Source organism: Amblyomma maculatum, chromosome 3 (genome assembly GCF_055883805.1).
Source record: "Amblyomma maculatum isolate TAMU_Amacu chromosome 3, ASM5588380v1, whole genome shotgun sequence".
In the NCBI taxonomy this organism is placed as follows: Eukaryota; Metazoa; Arthropoda; class Arachnida; order Ixodida; family Ixodidae; genus Amblyomma; species Amblyomma maculatum.
Genome location: NC_139346.1, coordinates 45,707,464 through 45,725,190, shown reverse-complemented (window position 1 = coordinate 45,725,190; position 17,727 = coordinate 45,707,464). Strand labels below are relative to the sequence as shown.

Genomic DNA, 17,727 nt, shown 5'->3' with positions numbered 1-17,727 from the left:
CCAAACAAGACGTATGCTGCAGAGCACAAGTAAGCAGAGAGAAAGTGAAGCATAAGCAGGTAGCTTAACCAGAAAGTGCAACAGATTTGCTAGAAGGTATTTGCGCAGCTGGTTTCTTTATATTTTTATAAATTCTGCACAAACAAAGCAAAGCCTCCAGAGTCTGTGTCGGCGTCTCCAATGTGCCTACCTCGCGCAGGCATGGTGGATGCAATGGACCAGTCTGTGGGCAAAATATTTCAGTCGCTCGAGGAGAGTGGCATGCTGGAGAACTCAGTAGTCGTCTTCAGTAGCGACAACGGCGGCATGCCTTGGGGATCACATGGTACCCGGAGTTTCAACTGGCCAATGCGGGGTGCAAAGAACACACTCTGGGAAGGCGGAACCCGGGCGGCCACGTTCATCTGGAGCCCCTTGCTCGCACGAAATCGCACAGTGTCCAACGGCCTCATCCACATCGCAGATTGGCTACCCACCCTGTACACGGCTGCAGGTAAGTACACTGTTTCCCGGCCGCTGAATCGTGTACACTGCTTCGCAAGTGTCAGCTACGTGTTTTTTCATTTGGGTTATCTCAGTGAAGCGGTTAGAATCCATTCACAGTAATCATATGATAAAAAAAATTCTTCGTTGGTACCTTCAGGAAAGCTTTTCCTTAATGAGCACGACAGAGCAGCTGGTTGAATTTGGTTGCCCCGACTGTTTCAATAATTGCTTACCTGTCACAGCCACTGTTATTAAAACGATTTGGCAGATCTCAGTAGCATATACATACTTATTCACATTCATTTTATTTCAAAAAGTTCTTCAATTCCCCTGCTGTACTTCTCAGCACCACATACTACACTTGCTAGCATTTGTCTAGCTTGACTCACATTTCTTTATTATAATTGAAGTTTTGCTACAAGGCCTTACTATTGAAATCTTACTACAAATACTCGTTAGCCTTGTTCTCGAAATAAAAGTTGTTAGTTTAGCGTTTTGTCCTGTCGCCTGTTGTATCGTCATCCCCTCTCGCGAGTTCGAGGCGTGTCGCGCTGTGCTTGGATGTGCATGCGCCGGCAGTTTAGGAAGGGATTTTGTCGTGCGCTTATCCATGTGTAAGTGGTTCTTCTTTTGAGGCCTGTCATTTAGGAACCTCGTAATAAACCCCCGGTTCCCTGGCTCTCGGGTCTATTGTTTTTCTTCTACTTCTCATTCTTGTGCTTCTTGGGCGCTAATTCCTGCAAGCGTGTAAACAACCCAAGTAACCAAAGAGCAAGAACTGCTCAATGTAAAATTGGTCAGAAAGAGAATAATTCTAGCGCATTTTGCTTGCATCACTGCTCGCTGTTTACATATAAAGCATTGTTCTCGCAGATAATTTTTATATCTCCACCCGAATGAATATTGGAAGCTGCACTCACACAATGACAATAACGAAAGGCTGTGCGAAAATATATGGCCTTTTTAAGCATAAATGAAGATATCGGGGTGTATTTATATCTTCATTTCAACAAGCAACAAGCACTAGTTATTTCTTCATCATCATCAGCCAGATTATACCCTTTTCAGGGCAAGGCCTTTCTCATAATCCTCCAGTTAACCAGGTCCTGTGCTGCTTCATCCACTTGACCCCTGCAAACGTTCTAACCTCATCCGGCCACCTAAATTTCTTCCGCCCACTGCTACACTATCCTTCCTTTGGAATCCAGTTTATTACCCTATGCGACCATCAGTTACCCTCTCTTCGCACTACGTGTCCTGCACATTATCGTTTCTTCTTCTTAATTTAGACTAGAGTGTCAGTAGCTTGAGTTTTTTATCAACCCACTCGACACGATTCCTATCTTGTAACGTTACCCCTGCCATGTTTCGTTCCATAGCCCTCTGCGTGGCCCTCAACGTAAGTAGAACCCTTTTGTTAGCCTCCACGTTTCAGATGCAACTGCTGTGCAGTGTATACTTTCTTCTTGAGCGATACCGGTAAGCTGCTAGTCATATTCTCCGATTGCTTGCGAAATGCGCTCCATCCCAGTCTTATTCTCCTTATTTCCCATTCATGGTCCGAATCATCATTTGCAGTTCATCCCCTGAGTAACCTAGCAAGGCAATGTCATCAGTGAATTTCAGATTACTGACGTATTCTCCGTCGACCCTTATCCCTAACTGCTCCCATTTCAAGTCTCTGAGTATTTCCTCTAAGCAAACTGTGAATAGTACTGAAGATGTCGTGCCTCCTTGCGTTATACCTTTCTTTATGGGAATTTTATAACTTTCTTTATGCAGGACTATGGTTGCTGTGCAGCCACAATAGATATCATCCAGAACTTTCACGTACGGCTCCATATGAACGAAGCATTTAAAATAAACAGACACGGAAAAAAAATGAAACAGCCATGCGCGGAATGCTTGTCAAATCATAGTATCGACAGAATCATTGTATCTACCAGATCTCTTTAACTTGGGGCAAGTTGTATATAGGACAAGCGGGAAGACGCCTGAATGAACATTTGAGGGAACGCGAATGCCTGCGCGGAGAAGGAACTCGGTCCAGTCTTGCGGCTCATTGCAGCAAATGTAAATGCATGCCTCGGTTACTTGAACAGTGATTCTGGACAGAAGTCGAGACAACGTAGGCCGTGTTAAAAGAAGCTTTCTTGATAACAGAAAAAGGCTCAGGATAACACAAAAGGATAACACAAAAAACATGTCTCTCAGGAAGCATTAATCTTTTCTGCTTCAAATATTGCTCGCGTGATCAAGTTACTACTTTTTGCAAGCGCAGCAGTTTGCTCAAAAAAATGGCGGGCACGTTTTGGATTTGCATTAAAGAACCTGGTCAACAAGTTAGCTCCTTTTTCGTTCTTGACGTCACATGCGTGCTTCATTAATCGCTCATTTAGGCATCTCCCTGTCTGTCCGATGTAGTCGCCCTCACATGATAAAGGTATCTTATACACATCGTCAATGCAATTCACATAAGGCTTCTGATGAGTTAAAGCTTCTGATGAGTCGTGCATAAGGCTTTTGATGATGAGTCGGCGCATCATCAGAAGCCTTGCGTGAATACATTAAATGTGCTGTGTATAAGATACCTTTACCATGTGGGGGCGACTACATCGGACAGACAGGATTAAATGAACGATTAATAGAGCACGCACGTAACGTCCAGAACGAAAAAAGGAGTTAACTTGTTGACGTTCTTTCATGCAAATCGAGAAAGTGCAAGCAATATTTGAGCAAACTGCTGTGCTAGCAGAACTAGTAACGTGAACACGCGAATAAAAATTAAAGAGCACTGCAGAATCTGCGTTTTGAGTAATGCGAAAGCACGGATGCTGTTGGTTGCTTCTAGTTGCTTAATTCTCTTCTTTTGTACCCCTTTTTCTCTTTGGTAATTTCAAATTGTGCGCCAATCCCTTCCTATGCCCTTTTTCGGCTCCACTTCTGGTTTCGTGACGTGACGCCCTATACGTCCTATTAATTGACTTGTTTTTACCCATTTTAGTCTTTGGTACTTTCAAATTGCGCGCCAATTCCTTCCAGTGCCCTTTTTTAGCTCGAATTCAGGTTGCGTGACGTCACATCCTTGACATCACTTTAACTGACTGATTTACTATACTATTTCGCTATGTGATACAGTGATGTTAAGTTCGTGTTCGGCAGGTAGAGAAGCAGAAGACGATGATCTGATGATGGTCAGGAGGAGAAAGATATTTACACGAGCAAAATAGTTTACATTGGCAAACTGTAAGATACAGTAACAAGTCACACAGATAACTGAAACTTAAAACAAAATAGACTCTCACACAGAGAAGTCACTCTACAAGCCCTTACTTTTCACGGAAAATTTCGGTTAACGCCTAGGGACTGTAAATACGTGCTAAGCACGGAGCCTCAATCTTGACTGCCGAACATGGTCCGAGGACCGCTTTTTGATACCAGACATCAACAAAGACCCAAGGGCGGTCACCTTAGGTGATCCGCCCCGAAAATGAGGCAGCCAATCAAAGTATTTAAAAACATGCCACAACCCCCGTGGGTTGGGAATAATCTCGGACCCAGGTCCGTAATTACTTCGAATAAAAATACAACATTCAAAATACACACTCTTTCCACTCGCTGGTCCCCAAACCCTCTCACACGGTGCCTGCCTTTGCCTTCCTCTCCCCGGCGTGTTTGCGACGCGACCTTGGAGCTGCAGCCTTTGGGAAAGAAACGCCGCGGGGGATCTGTCTGGAGACTAGGCCATCCAGCCGTCCCGTTCGAGGAAAAAGGGAGGGGGGGGGGGCGCTGTCCCAGAGCAGTGTACAGTCGCCGTCGCTCGGACCCAATGTATCGCGACACCGCGGGAGGCCGCTGGGCTGACTGCCTACTTGGGAGGGCCGAGGGTCGCGCCTATTGTCGCCTTCTGCAGGACATTTAGCGAGCGCTTGTGGCAGTGCAAAAAGCTTCATTAACGGCGTCTCCATGCACCCATGCTTGGCGCCATGGCGGGAGATCGCTGAGATTGCTGGACGAGCTGGCCGTTATGTGGTTCGCAGAAGCGTGCCACTGTCGTTCCCGGCTGATAATTGGATGCGTCTGTCGTTCGCTTCTTGGCGACTCCTCGGGGCAAAAGGACGAAACAAACCAGGCCTCACGAGCGCCCCGCGAGCCCGCGCCCAAGAAAGGCGAGAAAAGGAGGAAAAAAACAACGGCGCTCGCTCCTTGGCCTCGGCGCGTGGGGGGTTCGACCGCCAGCTCGACTCCACGTGCGAGTCGCTTTTCAGTGCGGCCTTACACGTCCCTCCCAAGAGGGTAAATGAGCTTGGAATCCGGTCATTTCAGCCTAATACAACAAAGGCCGCAACAACCCGCGAAGAAAACAAAACATGTAAGACACTTCGCACGTGAATGGAACACCATATGAATCTCGCGACACAAGATTGGTATTACACAAAACAAATCACACATTTGCATTGGCGGACCGGACAGTGTTCGTCAAAGTCCCGCGCGCGAGCAATTCGATGTCCTCACGCCAAGTTCACGCGCACTCCACCGTTCATATCACACATTGCACTGGGTACGCGGGAACATTCATGCGTCGCCGAAAGGCCATGGCTCAAGCGTGTGCTTGCTCTACGCCCCAAGTCACATTGGGGACACGTGTTAGCGCGTCGGCGTTACCATTGCTTGATCCTTTCCTGTGGGTTACCGTCACATTGTAGCGCTGTAGGGCCAGCGCCCATCGCACGAGTTTTGCCCCATGAGGCGTACTAGTAGTGAGATAGGAGAGGGGGTTGTGGTCCGACACCACGTTAATTTCTGCCCCGTACACCCAATGATCAAATTTGTTTAGTGCCCAGATAATGGCGAATGCATCCCGCTCGATCGTAGACCAGCGGGTGTGCGTTGGCGTGAATCGGTGGCTGGCAAACGCTATCGGCCTTTCCCGTCCCTCGTCTCCCATCTGCGCCCAACAAGCCCCCGCTGCAACGTCGGACGCGTCGTTGAACAGCCAGTATGGCCTTTTAATGTCGGGGGTGTTCAGCGATGCAGCTTCACACAGAGCTGACTTGAGCCTGTCGAGCGCGTTTTGCGCTTCCTGGCTCCACGGAATCGTGTTAGGTACACCTCGCCTCGTCAAAGACGTGAGTGGTGCGGCCACCTGGGCGTATCCTTCAACGTAGTCGCGGTAGTAACCACATAAGCCTAGCAGACTCCATAGCTGTCTCTCTGTTGCGAGGGGCACGAGCCCACGAATTGCCGATATCTTTTCTGGGTCGGGCCCATGGGTTCCGCCTCCCACTATGTGTCCTAGGTACTTAATGTGGGCCTGTGCGACCTGACACTTTTCCCGGCTCACTTTAAGCTTGGCGTCGCGCAACAAATCAAAAATTATTTCTAAGTGCCGCAAGTGTTCAGTTCACAAGGAAGAGAAAATGGCGATGTCATCGAGGTATGCGGCCGCATAAGCCTGATGTTTCGAGATGAGGGTGTTCATTATCCGCTGAAAGGTGGCCGCGGCGTTCTTTAGCCCGAACGGCATGACGCGCCAAGCATATTGTCCCTCGTGAGTTACGAAGGCGGTCAGATGTTGGCTCTGCGGAGCTACCGGCACCTGCCAGTATCCGCGTCGCAAGTCGCTAAGAGTGATATACCTAGCGCGGCCCACCCTCATGATGAGCTCTTTAGGGGGTGACATTGGAAAGGCATCCGTGCGCGTCGCTGCGTTTAAAGCGCGATAGTCAACACACATGCGCACCGATCCATCTTTCTTACCCACGCATACAACGGGATGAGCGCACTCGCTTTCCACCGGATACACCAGCCCGAGGTCTAACAACTCGTTTAACTGGCGGCTCACCTCACTCCTTAATAACTCCGGCACGCGATATGGGAAAGTGTGTTTGAGCTGGTGGCCTTCGTGCAGCTCTATCTTATGTGCCCCAACTCGTGCGACTCCCGGCGTTTCACTGAACAAATCAGCGTAAGCGGCAAACACCTCCGAGATCTCGAGGCGGTCCTGAGTAGGTAGGTGTGCGAGTTTCTCCGCATCTATCAGACAACCACCACATCTCTCAGGCACAGACCGAGGGGTGTACTCGATTTCACCAAACTCCTCGTCTTCCTCGAAAACTACTCCGACATGGCTGACACGTGCGTAGTAGGGTCGCAGCCTGTCGCAGGCACTATCGCTGTAGCCTTTTTTCCCTTGTCGATTCTGTACGAGTTCTGCCTCTCTTGCGCGGTTACGACGAATGGACCGATCCATTTCGGGGCCATTTTACTGCCAGGGTCTGTGTCAAAGAACAATACCTGGTCTCCGACGACAAACGTCTTGCTCCGTGCGCGCCCGTTATACGCCTGCGCGTAACTTCCCTGACGTGCGCTCGACGTCAAACCCGCTACTTCTGTTGCTACTTCTAGCTGCTCGCGTAGCTGTCGCAAATACTTCGCGGGCTCTTCCCTGAGTGTGTTCGGGAGGGGTTGCTGGCCTGTCCATGTTCGCTGCAGAATTGCTAGCGGTCCGATGGGGTTTCTACCGAATAAGAGCCGGAACGGCGCCACGTCTGTAGTGTCATGGGGGACTTCCCTGTACGCCCAGAGAACGAACGGGACCAGTCTATCCCAGTTCTTGGGATCTTTCTCAATAACATGGAACAACATGTTCTTCAAAACGCGGTTCCACCTTTCGACTGTCCCGTTGCTCTCCGGATGCTTAGGAGTCGAAAAACGCGGTGGGCATCCCAGTCTTGCTAACATCTCACCCGTCAGCTGCGCCGTGAAGTTCGTTCCCTGATCTGAACAGACTACCTCAGGTATGCCTGTGCGGCTCAAAATCGTGAGCAAGGCGTCGCATGTTGCCCTAGCGGTTAGGGATCGCACACAGACTACCTCCGGCAACCGCGTGCACAAGTCAACGAGGCAGAGAGCGTACCCTATGACCCCTGCTCGACGGAACATCGAGCGGCCCGATTATATCGACATTTACGACCTGAAACGGATGGTCGGGTCTGGTGAGAGGTGTGATGGGAACCCTATCTTTAATTCGCCTGTCTGAGCGGACTTGACAGCCGTGACATGTCCTGCAGTGTCGCGTTACGTCCCCTTCTAAGCCTGGCCAGAAAAAGCTGTACTTAATTCTGGTCTTTGTCTTCCGTGGCCCCAAATGGCCTCCCCAAAGGGACTCATGCGCAAGGCAGAGTACCTCTTCACGCCTGCTAAGGGGGAGCACAAGCTGCTTCACTTTGCTACCGGAGATCGAGTCTCAGTGATACAACAAGCCGTCTGAAACAAACATGCCTGCCTTTCCTGCCTTTGCGTCAGCCCCCGCTTTCTTTAAGGTTTCGTCTGATACTTGGTCGGATCTGAATGCCTGGCGCTGTTTTAGGGCTGCGTCCGCGTCATCCTGGATCGAGATTACATCTTCCTTCTCGCTTTCTTCCAGATCTACTTCACAGGGCTGTTCCATCGCCACACCCTGCTCACCACTCATTAGTTTCTCTGCCGCAGGCCCCGCCGCTTGCTCCTCGCGTGATGTAGAGCTCAGCTTTGCGCTCTGCTGCGCCATGGTTACAGACGCGTTAACTGCTTCAGACAGAGGGCAGGCCTTATTCATAAGAAGTGCCTCGTAACGACTGTCTATCTCCGAAAGCAGTTCCCAATCCTCCCTGGAGAGCAAACAATCCACTTCGTCCGCCAGCTTATCAGAAAACGCGCATACAATGTCTACTGCCTCGGGCCCTGCTATGTGTGCGGTGGGCCGCCTGATGCTTACCGCAAGAGTGACCAGTTTTGCGTTAACCGTCTCCCCAAAAGCCGAAACTAGCTTTATCCAGCCGGATGGCTCCCGACATATACTTGGCACGAGGCCTTCGCTAACCACGGTTATCTCGCTACCGGTATCAATTATAGCTGTCGCCGGTATCCCTGCGCACTCAATCTCCACCTGCTGTAGCTTCAAATTGCGTACCTCGTCGAATGACTTTGGCGTTTTCATCTCTGCTACTAGGGTTGCCTGAGAGGTTACTGACGCCGGTGTTCCGCATGCCTCTACGTTGGCTACAGCTACTTTTTCAGCTCGAGCGTGTTTCTCCTTCTTCTGCACGTTTTGTGAAGCGCGAGGGCATTCCTTGGCTCAGTGGCCAGATGCGCGGCACTCATAACACTGAATTGGCCGTTTGCTATCATTGTTCGCCGCTTGCGGGGGTCCCTTCGGTTTTTCCGCATACACAACAATTTGTTTCGCTGCGCGCCCCTTGCCCTTAGCCTGTTCGAGCGTTTGGAGAACGTCGGATATTTCATCCGGTTTTATCCACCTCTCCTCCTCGCGAAGACGCACATACTCTAAGCCCTCAGGGCTCAAGCTACACTTTATGCGATCTGCGATGATCAATGATACCAGGTCGTCTTCGGTTTTTACGTCCCGTGACCGAAGGAAGTACTGAAAGTTCGTCTTAGTGCGCGAGGTGAACTGCGCCCAAGTTTCATCGCGGCGTTTCGTCGCGCGCTCAAAGCGTTCGAGGTATTCTGAGGGGTTAAGCTTCAAGCTCCTTTAAAACAACTGTTTTTACCGACTCGTAGCTGTCACACTCATCTTCCCCGAGGTTACAGAGAAGGTACCGGACACGCTCAGCAAGTGCTGGCATGATTAAGTGAACGCGGCTTTCGTTTGGCACCTTGTACGTCGTGAAAATTCTCTCGACTTCCTCGAACCATAACGGAACGTCCTCGTCACACGGCAGCTTCAGTCCCTTAAGGACTTTAGCGCATTGGGAGACTGGATCGGGCCCCATTCGACGCTGATCGTCAATGTCTGACCTTCCAGACGTCTGCCCGCTTCCCGCTATGCCCATTGCAACCGCTGGATCTAGCCCAAGTTTCTGCAACTGTAGGCGTTCCTGTGAAAGACTTTTCAATTTTTCCAGCTCAAAATTTAGTTCCATGCGGCGAATTGCAACCGCATCGGATACCGACATCTCCGCTACTTCACGTAGCGCTCCTGCTACAGGCTGAGTTGTCGCTTGCTGCGACTGCTCGCTGTCATCTGTTATATCTCCCCCTGTCTCTCTCTCGCCTACGCTTGTCATCATGCTCCGTGTGAAAACCATACGTTACTTTACACTTGAGCCATAGCCACTTCAACAAAGCGCAAGAAATCCCGCTTACCCGTGCTGGTGTCGCCAGTTGGGGCCTCCGTCCCTTGGTGCCGCAGCCTCGTCGGAGTCCTTCCCCAGAACGCTGCCTCTGGTTCGGGGCCTGGATCACCTTGCTGCTTCTGGCTGGACTTGCGGACGCGTGTTGCCTAGTGGGTTTCCAGGGCCTGGGTGCTCTGGGTGATGCTCGTGGTCGCTGGTTGCCGAATCCTGTCGGCTGCGCCAGTGGTGTTAAGTTCGTGTTCGGCAGGTAGAGAAGCAGAAGACGATGATCTGATGATGGTCAGGAGGAGAAAGATATTTACACGAGCAAAATAGTTTACATTGGCAAACTGTAAGATACAGTAACAAGTCACACAGATAACTGAAACTTAAAACAAAATAGACTCTCACACAGAGAAGTCACTCTACAAGCCCTTACTTTTCTACCGAGCATTTCGGTTAACGCCTAGGGACTGTAAATACGTGTTAAGCACGGAGCCTCAATCTTGACTGCCGAACATGGTCCGAGGACCGCTTTTTGATACCAGACATCAACAACGACCCAAGGGCGGTCACCTTAGTTGATCCGCCCCGAAAATGAAGCAGCCAATCAAATTATTTAAAAACATGCCACAACCCCCGTGGGTTGGGAATAATCTCGGACCCAGGTTCTTAATTACTTCAAATAAAAATAAACATTCAAAACAGACACTCTTTCCACTCGCTGGTCCCCAAACCCTCTCACACGGCACCTGTCTTCGCCTTCCTCTCCCCGGTGTGTTTGCGACGCGACCTTGGAGCTGCCGCCTTTGTGAAAGAAACGCCGCGGGGGATCTGTCTGGAGACTAGGCCATCCAGCTGTCCCGTTCGAGGAAAAAGGGAGGGGGGGGGGGGCGCTGTCCCAGAGCAGTGTACAGTCGCCGTCGCTCGGACCCAATGTCTCGCGACACCGCGGGAGGCCGCTGGGCTGATTGCCTACTTGGGAGGGCCGAGGTTCGCGCCTATTGTCGCCTTCTGCAGGACATTTAGCGAGCGCTTGTGGCAGTGCAAAAAGCTTCATTAACGGCGTCTCCATTCACCCATGCTTGGCGCCATGGCGGGAGATCGCTGAGATTGCTGGACGAGCTGGCCGTAAAGTGGTTCGCAGAAGCGTGCCACTGTCGTTCCCGGCTGATGATTGGATGCGTCTGTCGTTCGCTTCTTGGCGACGCCTCGGGGCGAAAGGACGAAACAAACCAGGCCTCCCGCGCGCCCCGCAAGCCCGCGCCCAAGAAAAGGGGAGAAAAGGAGGAAAAAAACAACGGCGCTCGCACCTTGGCCCCGGCGCGTGGGGGGTTCGACCGCCAGCTCGACTCCACGTGCGAGTCGCTTTTCACTGCGGCCTTACAGATACCATTAAATGTGGTGCCAAGCCATTGGCTAATGAGACCATTTTCGCCTTTACTTTTATGTTATGCCTCTAATTATTACCTAATTAGCTTATTGACCTATTTATTTTTTCGAACAAAACATTACGTCACCCTCCATCGAGCGACACCACTAATTAACCTGTACCACTTCTCAATTACTCACAACTGCTGCGGACACAGTTTTGCGTGTTTTGCCTCTGATTAACTACCTTATCAACTTGTTGGCCTAATTATTTTCGTGGACACAACATTATGTCACCCTCTGTCGTGTGATCCCACTAATTAACCTTTACCACTTCAAAATTACAACTGCTGCGGACACGATTTTGCGGACGCGGTCTGCGGACAGATATCTGTGAACACATCGAAGTAATGCTGTCGCATTAGGAATTGAAGCAGAAAGGATAAATGCTTCCAGAGAGTCATGTATTAGCACTCTTATTTTTCATGTGATAAGGAACTCCCGTTTCTTAGGATATTGTTAGCACATGTGATATCTTGTCTTTGGCGTAAATATGCTTCCTGTCACAAATAAATAAAATTTGTTGGAAGTTAGAGGTCGTGTTGCTCGTTTCTTCCTGTGTCCTGTCCATGCTCTGCGCTACAAGCTCTCAACGATACGATACGATACGATAAGCTTTATTTTCGATCAAAGATGGAGGGAGACGAGGCTAAAAGCTTCGGCCGTTGCTTGACTGGTCCTCGCCCCCCCCCTACATATAAGAGCGACAGAGCGACAGGTGGCACTTGACAGCAAGGCATACAATACCAATGAAAAATACTGGTTACACAAAAGATATTGGCATGGACACTGACAAGGACGACAGCAATGTGCAGTGGCAAACAAAAATTCTAGGCCCATATTGGAGTCTAAGAAATTGAAAAATTAGGTAACCTTGAAAAATGAGATAATATATGCAACTCTTTTGCATTTGAAATCAGTTTGGCCACATGCGCACACAGCATTCCAAAACAAAGAGAAAAAAAGGAGTATACTAATGCATCATAAATGATATCACTACAAGATAACACCACAAGAAAGTCATATCATTTCCAAAAGTTATACTATACTAATACCGAAAGAAAATGTTCTTAAGCTGCTAAATATTCAGCTGTAAAATGTCAGTATTATTAGACAAATAGGAATTTAAAAGCACGCACCAACAAGACAAGCCACTCTTTGGCACCTGTAGTTTACACTGATTAATAAACTTTATTGCGATGCCTGCCACTCTCTCCTTAAAGCTATAGAATTCCTCTACATTAGCAGCTCTAACCTTATTGACAAGGAGCCGTACTCCTAATTCTCGCCTCTCCGGTAAACTTCAATAACACAATACAAGACCGCCCTTCAGTATAATATTGGCCTCATTTCGCCTCTGCCTCACTAAGCCCCATCACATCCCATTTTGTACCCACTAGTTCCTCCAACAGCACTCCTAGGCTAGCCTCACTAGCAAGGGTTCTAGCATTAAACGTTGCCAGAGTTTTTCAAAGGCGGCCTGTCCAGCGGAGCCAGAAATTCTTGGTTGGTTGGTTGCACAACTTTTATTTCCATCGGAAATGAGCGTCCTCTTCCATGCCCCGGCACGCGTGAATCGAGGGAGTCATGCGCCCGCGGATTAGAGGCGGGCAGGTAGCCCTTCCCTTGTTGCGGCCTCTTCCGCCAGGTGGACGGTGCGGTGCTGGATCGCGGAGTCCGCGCTTCGCAGCAGGTTATCCCAGGCTTCTCTACTTGTAATATTTTGTCCTATTCCTTGAGATTGTGGGCACTCCCAAATTATGTGATCGAGGGTCCCTCTCGCCCCACACTGTGTGCACAGATTAGCACCCCCCGGTGCGTCACACCTCTCACCGCCGCCGTGGTCAATTGCTCCGCAGCCGCTGGTGACTGAGGGCCTTGGTTTTGTAGGACTAATCATGGAAGGTTGTTGCCAATTACTGCTCCAGGGTGGCCATCTCCTGTTCTAGTGAGGTAGTGTGTTGCTGGAGGTGTTCACTGTCATCAGGTGCACACAAAACCTGTTTATAAAATTCCATCGGTACTTGGAATTCTTCTTTAATATGGTGAACTGCGCGGCGCCGGGATCCGAGCCACGATCCTCTTGTATGCGAGGCGGATGTCTTACCTCTACGCCACCGCTGCCCTACGTCTGTCTTTCTTAAGATGCATACAGTTGAGGTAGCCTCTCTGAATACTGAGAGTAGCCAAAGAAAGCATGTTTTTGCTACTATCGCACAAAGCAGAAAACAACAATCAACTGTCGAATAAGTTCGTTTAGTCGAAACGCCCACTACCGGTATTATCTGCATTCACTGTACCGGGATGCAAACTTTTTTTTTAGAAAGCACATCTGTGCTATTTCTTGAATTGTCTAGAATTCATGAGTTACAGGCTCTTCGTTTGCAGCCTGTGCTATGCGCATCTTTTTTCTTCAGTCTGTATCCTTGGGGGAAGTCTTGTTTAGCTGACACGGAACCGTTTAACCAATTGTTCAAGAATAGTTCTCAAATGAAAGCCAAGCGTAAAACACAACCGTGCTCCATTCGATACCCGTGCAGCTGCAGAAACTGTAACTGAGCGAAATTAATGAGCAGGTCCCGGCTACTGCGTCTCATTCTCCCTTTTTTCCTCAAATGCTTTCACATTCCTTCTCCCGTAGCGTGGTAGATGCATCGACCAAGAATGAGCGACTTACATTTTTTTATTGTAATCTATTCATTCAGCAGAAATTTTATTGCGAAAGCAATATACGCGAGGTTTCGAGCCTTCAGCGTAGCATGGTCCGATAGTTACGCTTTACACCACGTGACTACTGACGTCATATTAGTGCGATCGAGAGCTGGGTTACCAAGTCAGCTCTTGAGCGTAGCGTGGTCCGCTAGTTACGCTTCACACCACGTGTCTATTGACGTCATACCAGCGCGAGAGCTGGGCTACCAAGTCGGCTCTTCAGCATAAGCGTGGTCCGGTAGTTACGCCGTGCGTTTCGCGCTTCTCCCACTAGGTGCACTGTAGTCTAAGAGGTGGTGTGATGTCATAAGCGAGGCGAACATGAGCTACGAAGCCGGCTCTTCAGCGTAGCGTGGCTCATAGCCACGCCGGGCGTTTCGCGCTTCTCCCAATATGTGCTCTGTGGTCTAACAAGTAGTAGGGTGCCTCGATGCGCACGCGCGCATCAAGGCACTCTAACAGGTGCTCTCGTCTTCTATTGAAGGCACTTCGACTCTCTTGATTTCGCTATCTCCTAGGCTGAACTATAGCTAAGCCACTGAGTTTTTCTCAACACTTGTTTCAGGAGGTGACTTGGCGCGGTTGGGGAAATTAGACGGACTGGATATGTGGCCACACTTGTCCCAGGGCATGACGTCGCCGCGCCAGGAGTTCCTCTACGACCTCGATCACAAAATAATATTCGCCCGCGCAGTGCGATACTCCAATTACAAGCTCGTTATAGACAGCAGTGGCTTCTACAACGACCACTACAGCCCTCCGAGTGGCAGTGTGCCGTACGAAGCCCTGGACGAACTTGTCGGGAAGTCGGTGGTCGCCAATGTTCTCAAGCGTCTGTACAGAAAGGACGACTTGAGGTTTCCAAAGGACTGGAGGCGCAAATCAACGCTACAGTGTGGATCGACACAGACAACATTCACTTTGAACCAGTCGCTCTATCTTTTCGACATCGAAGCTGACCCATGTGAGCGGGAGAATTTAGCCGCCACTCTTCCTGAGGTAAGTACTCATGCGCGGACCTGTGTTCCTGACCTACAGGAAATGCTTTTATTAAACGGAGCGATAAGTTAACGGAGCCGAAGAAATCATATGGCAGCTTGAGTACATTAAATTTGACTACGCATCATAAGCATCATCCGCGGAGAGGAACACTGCTCTGGAGAAAGCAAAAAGTTTCTGTTCAGTCTTTTGACGCTGCAATATTTGAGCAAAAGCGAATGCTCCATTGGCTTTCTTAAATTACCTACCCTAAAGTCTTGGGACAGAATTTCATACATGTCGTATGCTTTTCACCAAACGCATTCTTGCGACAATTGACACAGGCACAAAACTCGTGAATCTCATTACTATTCTTTCTGTTTGCACTGAAAGGTGTGTTAGAATTCAAACATTTCGAATTCGTTGTCAAATTTCAGAGAGGCAAACACGTCAAATCTCAAGTCTTCCGGGCGTTACAATGCGCCGCAACAAAGCTCCAGATGTGTTTGACAGTTTTTCTGCCACGTAACTTATAAGGCACGTCCGGCGATCTTATCATAAGAAATTTAAAGGGTCAGTGCATTGCCCTCTTCATGGCTAGAGTAGCCTAATGAAATTCCATGAGTTACGTGTCGTTGAGAAGTGGGATCTTAAGCCCGCAAAGAAATGGTGCACGCTATTTATGATCCGCTTTACTCACCAAAGCTTCAACCATATCAAGTTTCACTTTACCATGGCTCAAGGCAGTTGTCGATAGGGGCTAGCTTCCCAAAGAAACTCGGACTATTCACCCTGCGCCCTGCCTATTAGAGACTATTTTACCGAAAGTAGGAGAGGAGGAGAATACTCTCTAACCATATTCACGGTGCGGCCCTACTGCTGCCAGACCCGAGTGGACTCTGCATTCGTACGCTTTAGCATGGCCGAACGGCCTTCCACCTTAAAATTTTTGCTGTTTAAGGGCTTAAATTTCTTCTTTAGTGCAGGGTTTGGTGGCAACGTCATCGGTGAAGTAAAAATATTTGTGGACTGCACAAATATTTAAAGAAATATCAAGCTGACGGCCGAAAGCGTGTGCAGGAAGCATGAAACGACAGTGTGGCTGTGATGTGTTATTTTTTTGCTTCATCGGTTTCCAGTTGATCTAGATGTAAATAACCTACGAAAGCTCTGTGCAAACGACGGCTTCTCGAATGTAACACCCATTTCATTTTGTGCCCCGTCGTAAACACCGCACGCATTGCCGGCCGTGCCTCCCGCCAATCCCGCGCCAACAATGTAGTGGGTCCTTTCCGCCATTGTCAGAAGAGCGTTATAAAGCTTGCTATCTTCGAAGTGCACAAAGATAGTGACATCCACCCAGAAATGCAGTGCTGATGACAGTGATCGGTGTACAATGTTTTAAAATTTGAATATGTTTGAGTAATGATTTAGTAGACTCAAGCTGATTTGTCCTAGTGGATCTGCCAGGAAGCTTCCTCGCAGATCTACTAGGACAAATGAACTCGAGTCTAGATGTCAAGAACTAGCAGTCTGAACACGATAGAAAAGAATATATCCGTTAACGCTGAGTTAGCTGCCTAGCTTCCTACGCCCAGTGGTCTAGCCTCTCAGCATAACATTTAGTGATGTACATTTTGCTGCGTGACCGTGTACTGGTCATATATAGAGCATTATTGCGAACGTAATTTTTAAAAAGTATGCCTTGCGTGTACAGTGCCTTCCTTGAACTGGTAAAATAATCAACTTTCCGCTAGGTAAGCTTCTTTGTGTGTTTCATAGGGTAGCTGCAGGTACTTCCTGTTCAGTGTCGTCTTCCGCAAGTGTTCATAACGGTCATAGAACGAGAGGTGCTCCGACGGCGCGACCGCGCTGCAGCGAGAGAGCGGCCGCTTATTGTGACCGGAAGAAAGGGCAGCCCTAGGGGTAGCACATGCTCTGGGGGCCATCCTCTCCGCCGGTTCTGCTGGCATTCCTATGAAGCAGCGGCACACGCCCTGATAATTTTCCCCTTCAGTCATAATCAAAGGGCCATAACATCGACGCATTTCTGTTTTTATTATTGACACATCAATTTCTGAGCAGGCAGAATCATTCTTACCGTTTACTGATCAAATAATTTCAATTTTAGAGAACGAAGAGGAAGCATCGTCTGCTCGACCAGACGACGCTTTGCGTTCGCCGCCTCGGAGCGCACTTTGAACGCGCTTCAAACGTATTGCTGCTTCATGCGGGCAAAAAAGAACAGCGTCATGTCATCATGCCGCCGATAGCAATTCCTCACAGGTGACTGGCAGGTTATCTGACGTGTGTACAACGATATGCGAGACCATCTCGCGCATTCCCCTAAATTGCGACTGCAGAGACGCACGTACTCGGGCCAAATATCTACTTTTCGCGCGTTTCGTTACCGGAAGGTGCTCTTGTACACCTCAAGCAAGACCATCTCCTCTACCCGGCGGCTCGTATTTTTCAAATGCTGGAAACTGTAGAAGCTGTTTTCTGCAAATATGTCGTAAACTTAAAGCATACATCACTATCGAAGAATTTTGTTACATTTCCATGCGCTTAGCATAAAGTAAGCACGACAACGCATCCCCTAAATTACTGTGTTGCAGTGAGGTTGCGATGAAAAATCGCGCAGTTTTAGAAAGTCTGCGTAAGCAACTATACGCTATTGTATGTAGCTGAAGGGGAAAAAAAAGACAGCTGTTACCAATAGCTAGCTGGCTATCGACCAGTCGAATGACGGCATATGTACCACGGTTGCTGCGAGACTTCGTATGTCTGCACCGTCGGGGTGGCCCAGTGGTTACGACACTCGACCAACGTTCCCAAGGAAGCGCGATCGAATCCCGGCCTCGCCTGCCGCTTTTTGATGGAGGTGAAAAGCAAGGCGTTTGTGTGCTGTGCGCTGACAGTGCACGTTACAGAACCCCATGAGGTCGAAATTTCCGGAGTCCTCCACTACGGCGTCTCTTAGCCTGGGTCGCTTTAGGAT

At 49.2% G+C, this 17,727-nt stretch overlaps 1 protein-coding gene across 1 annotated transcript; it reads left to right on the top strand.

Annotated features, from left to right (window-relative positions):
* The first annotated feature begins 201 nt into the window (after window positions 1-201).
* LOC146194679 (arylsulfatase I-like) lies at window positions 202-15,874 on the top strand. The gene is made up of 3 exons (XM_084596617.1): window positions 202-493; window positions 14,314-14,747; window positions 15,866-15,874. The coding sequence occupies exons 1-3, from the start codon at window positions 202-204 to the stop codon at window positions 15,872-15,874; spliced, it is 735 nt and encodes a 244-aa protein (XP_084452743.1).
* Window positions 15,875-17,727: the final 1,853 nt, after the last annotated feature.

What these genes read in the sequence shown, in the direction of transcription:
- LOC146194679 (XM_084596617.1), top strand. Translation starts at nt 202, where the DNA reads ATGGTGGATGCAATGGACCAGTCTGTGGGCAAAATATTTCAGTCGCTC. An exon ending in CACCCTGTACACGGCTGCAG is followed by an intron (nt 494 to 14,313) that starts GTAAGTACACTG and finishes CACTTGTTTCAG; the next exon opens with GAGGTGACTTGGCGCGGTTG.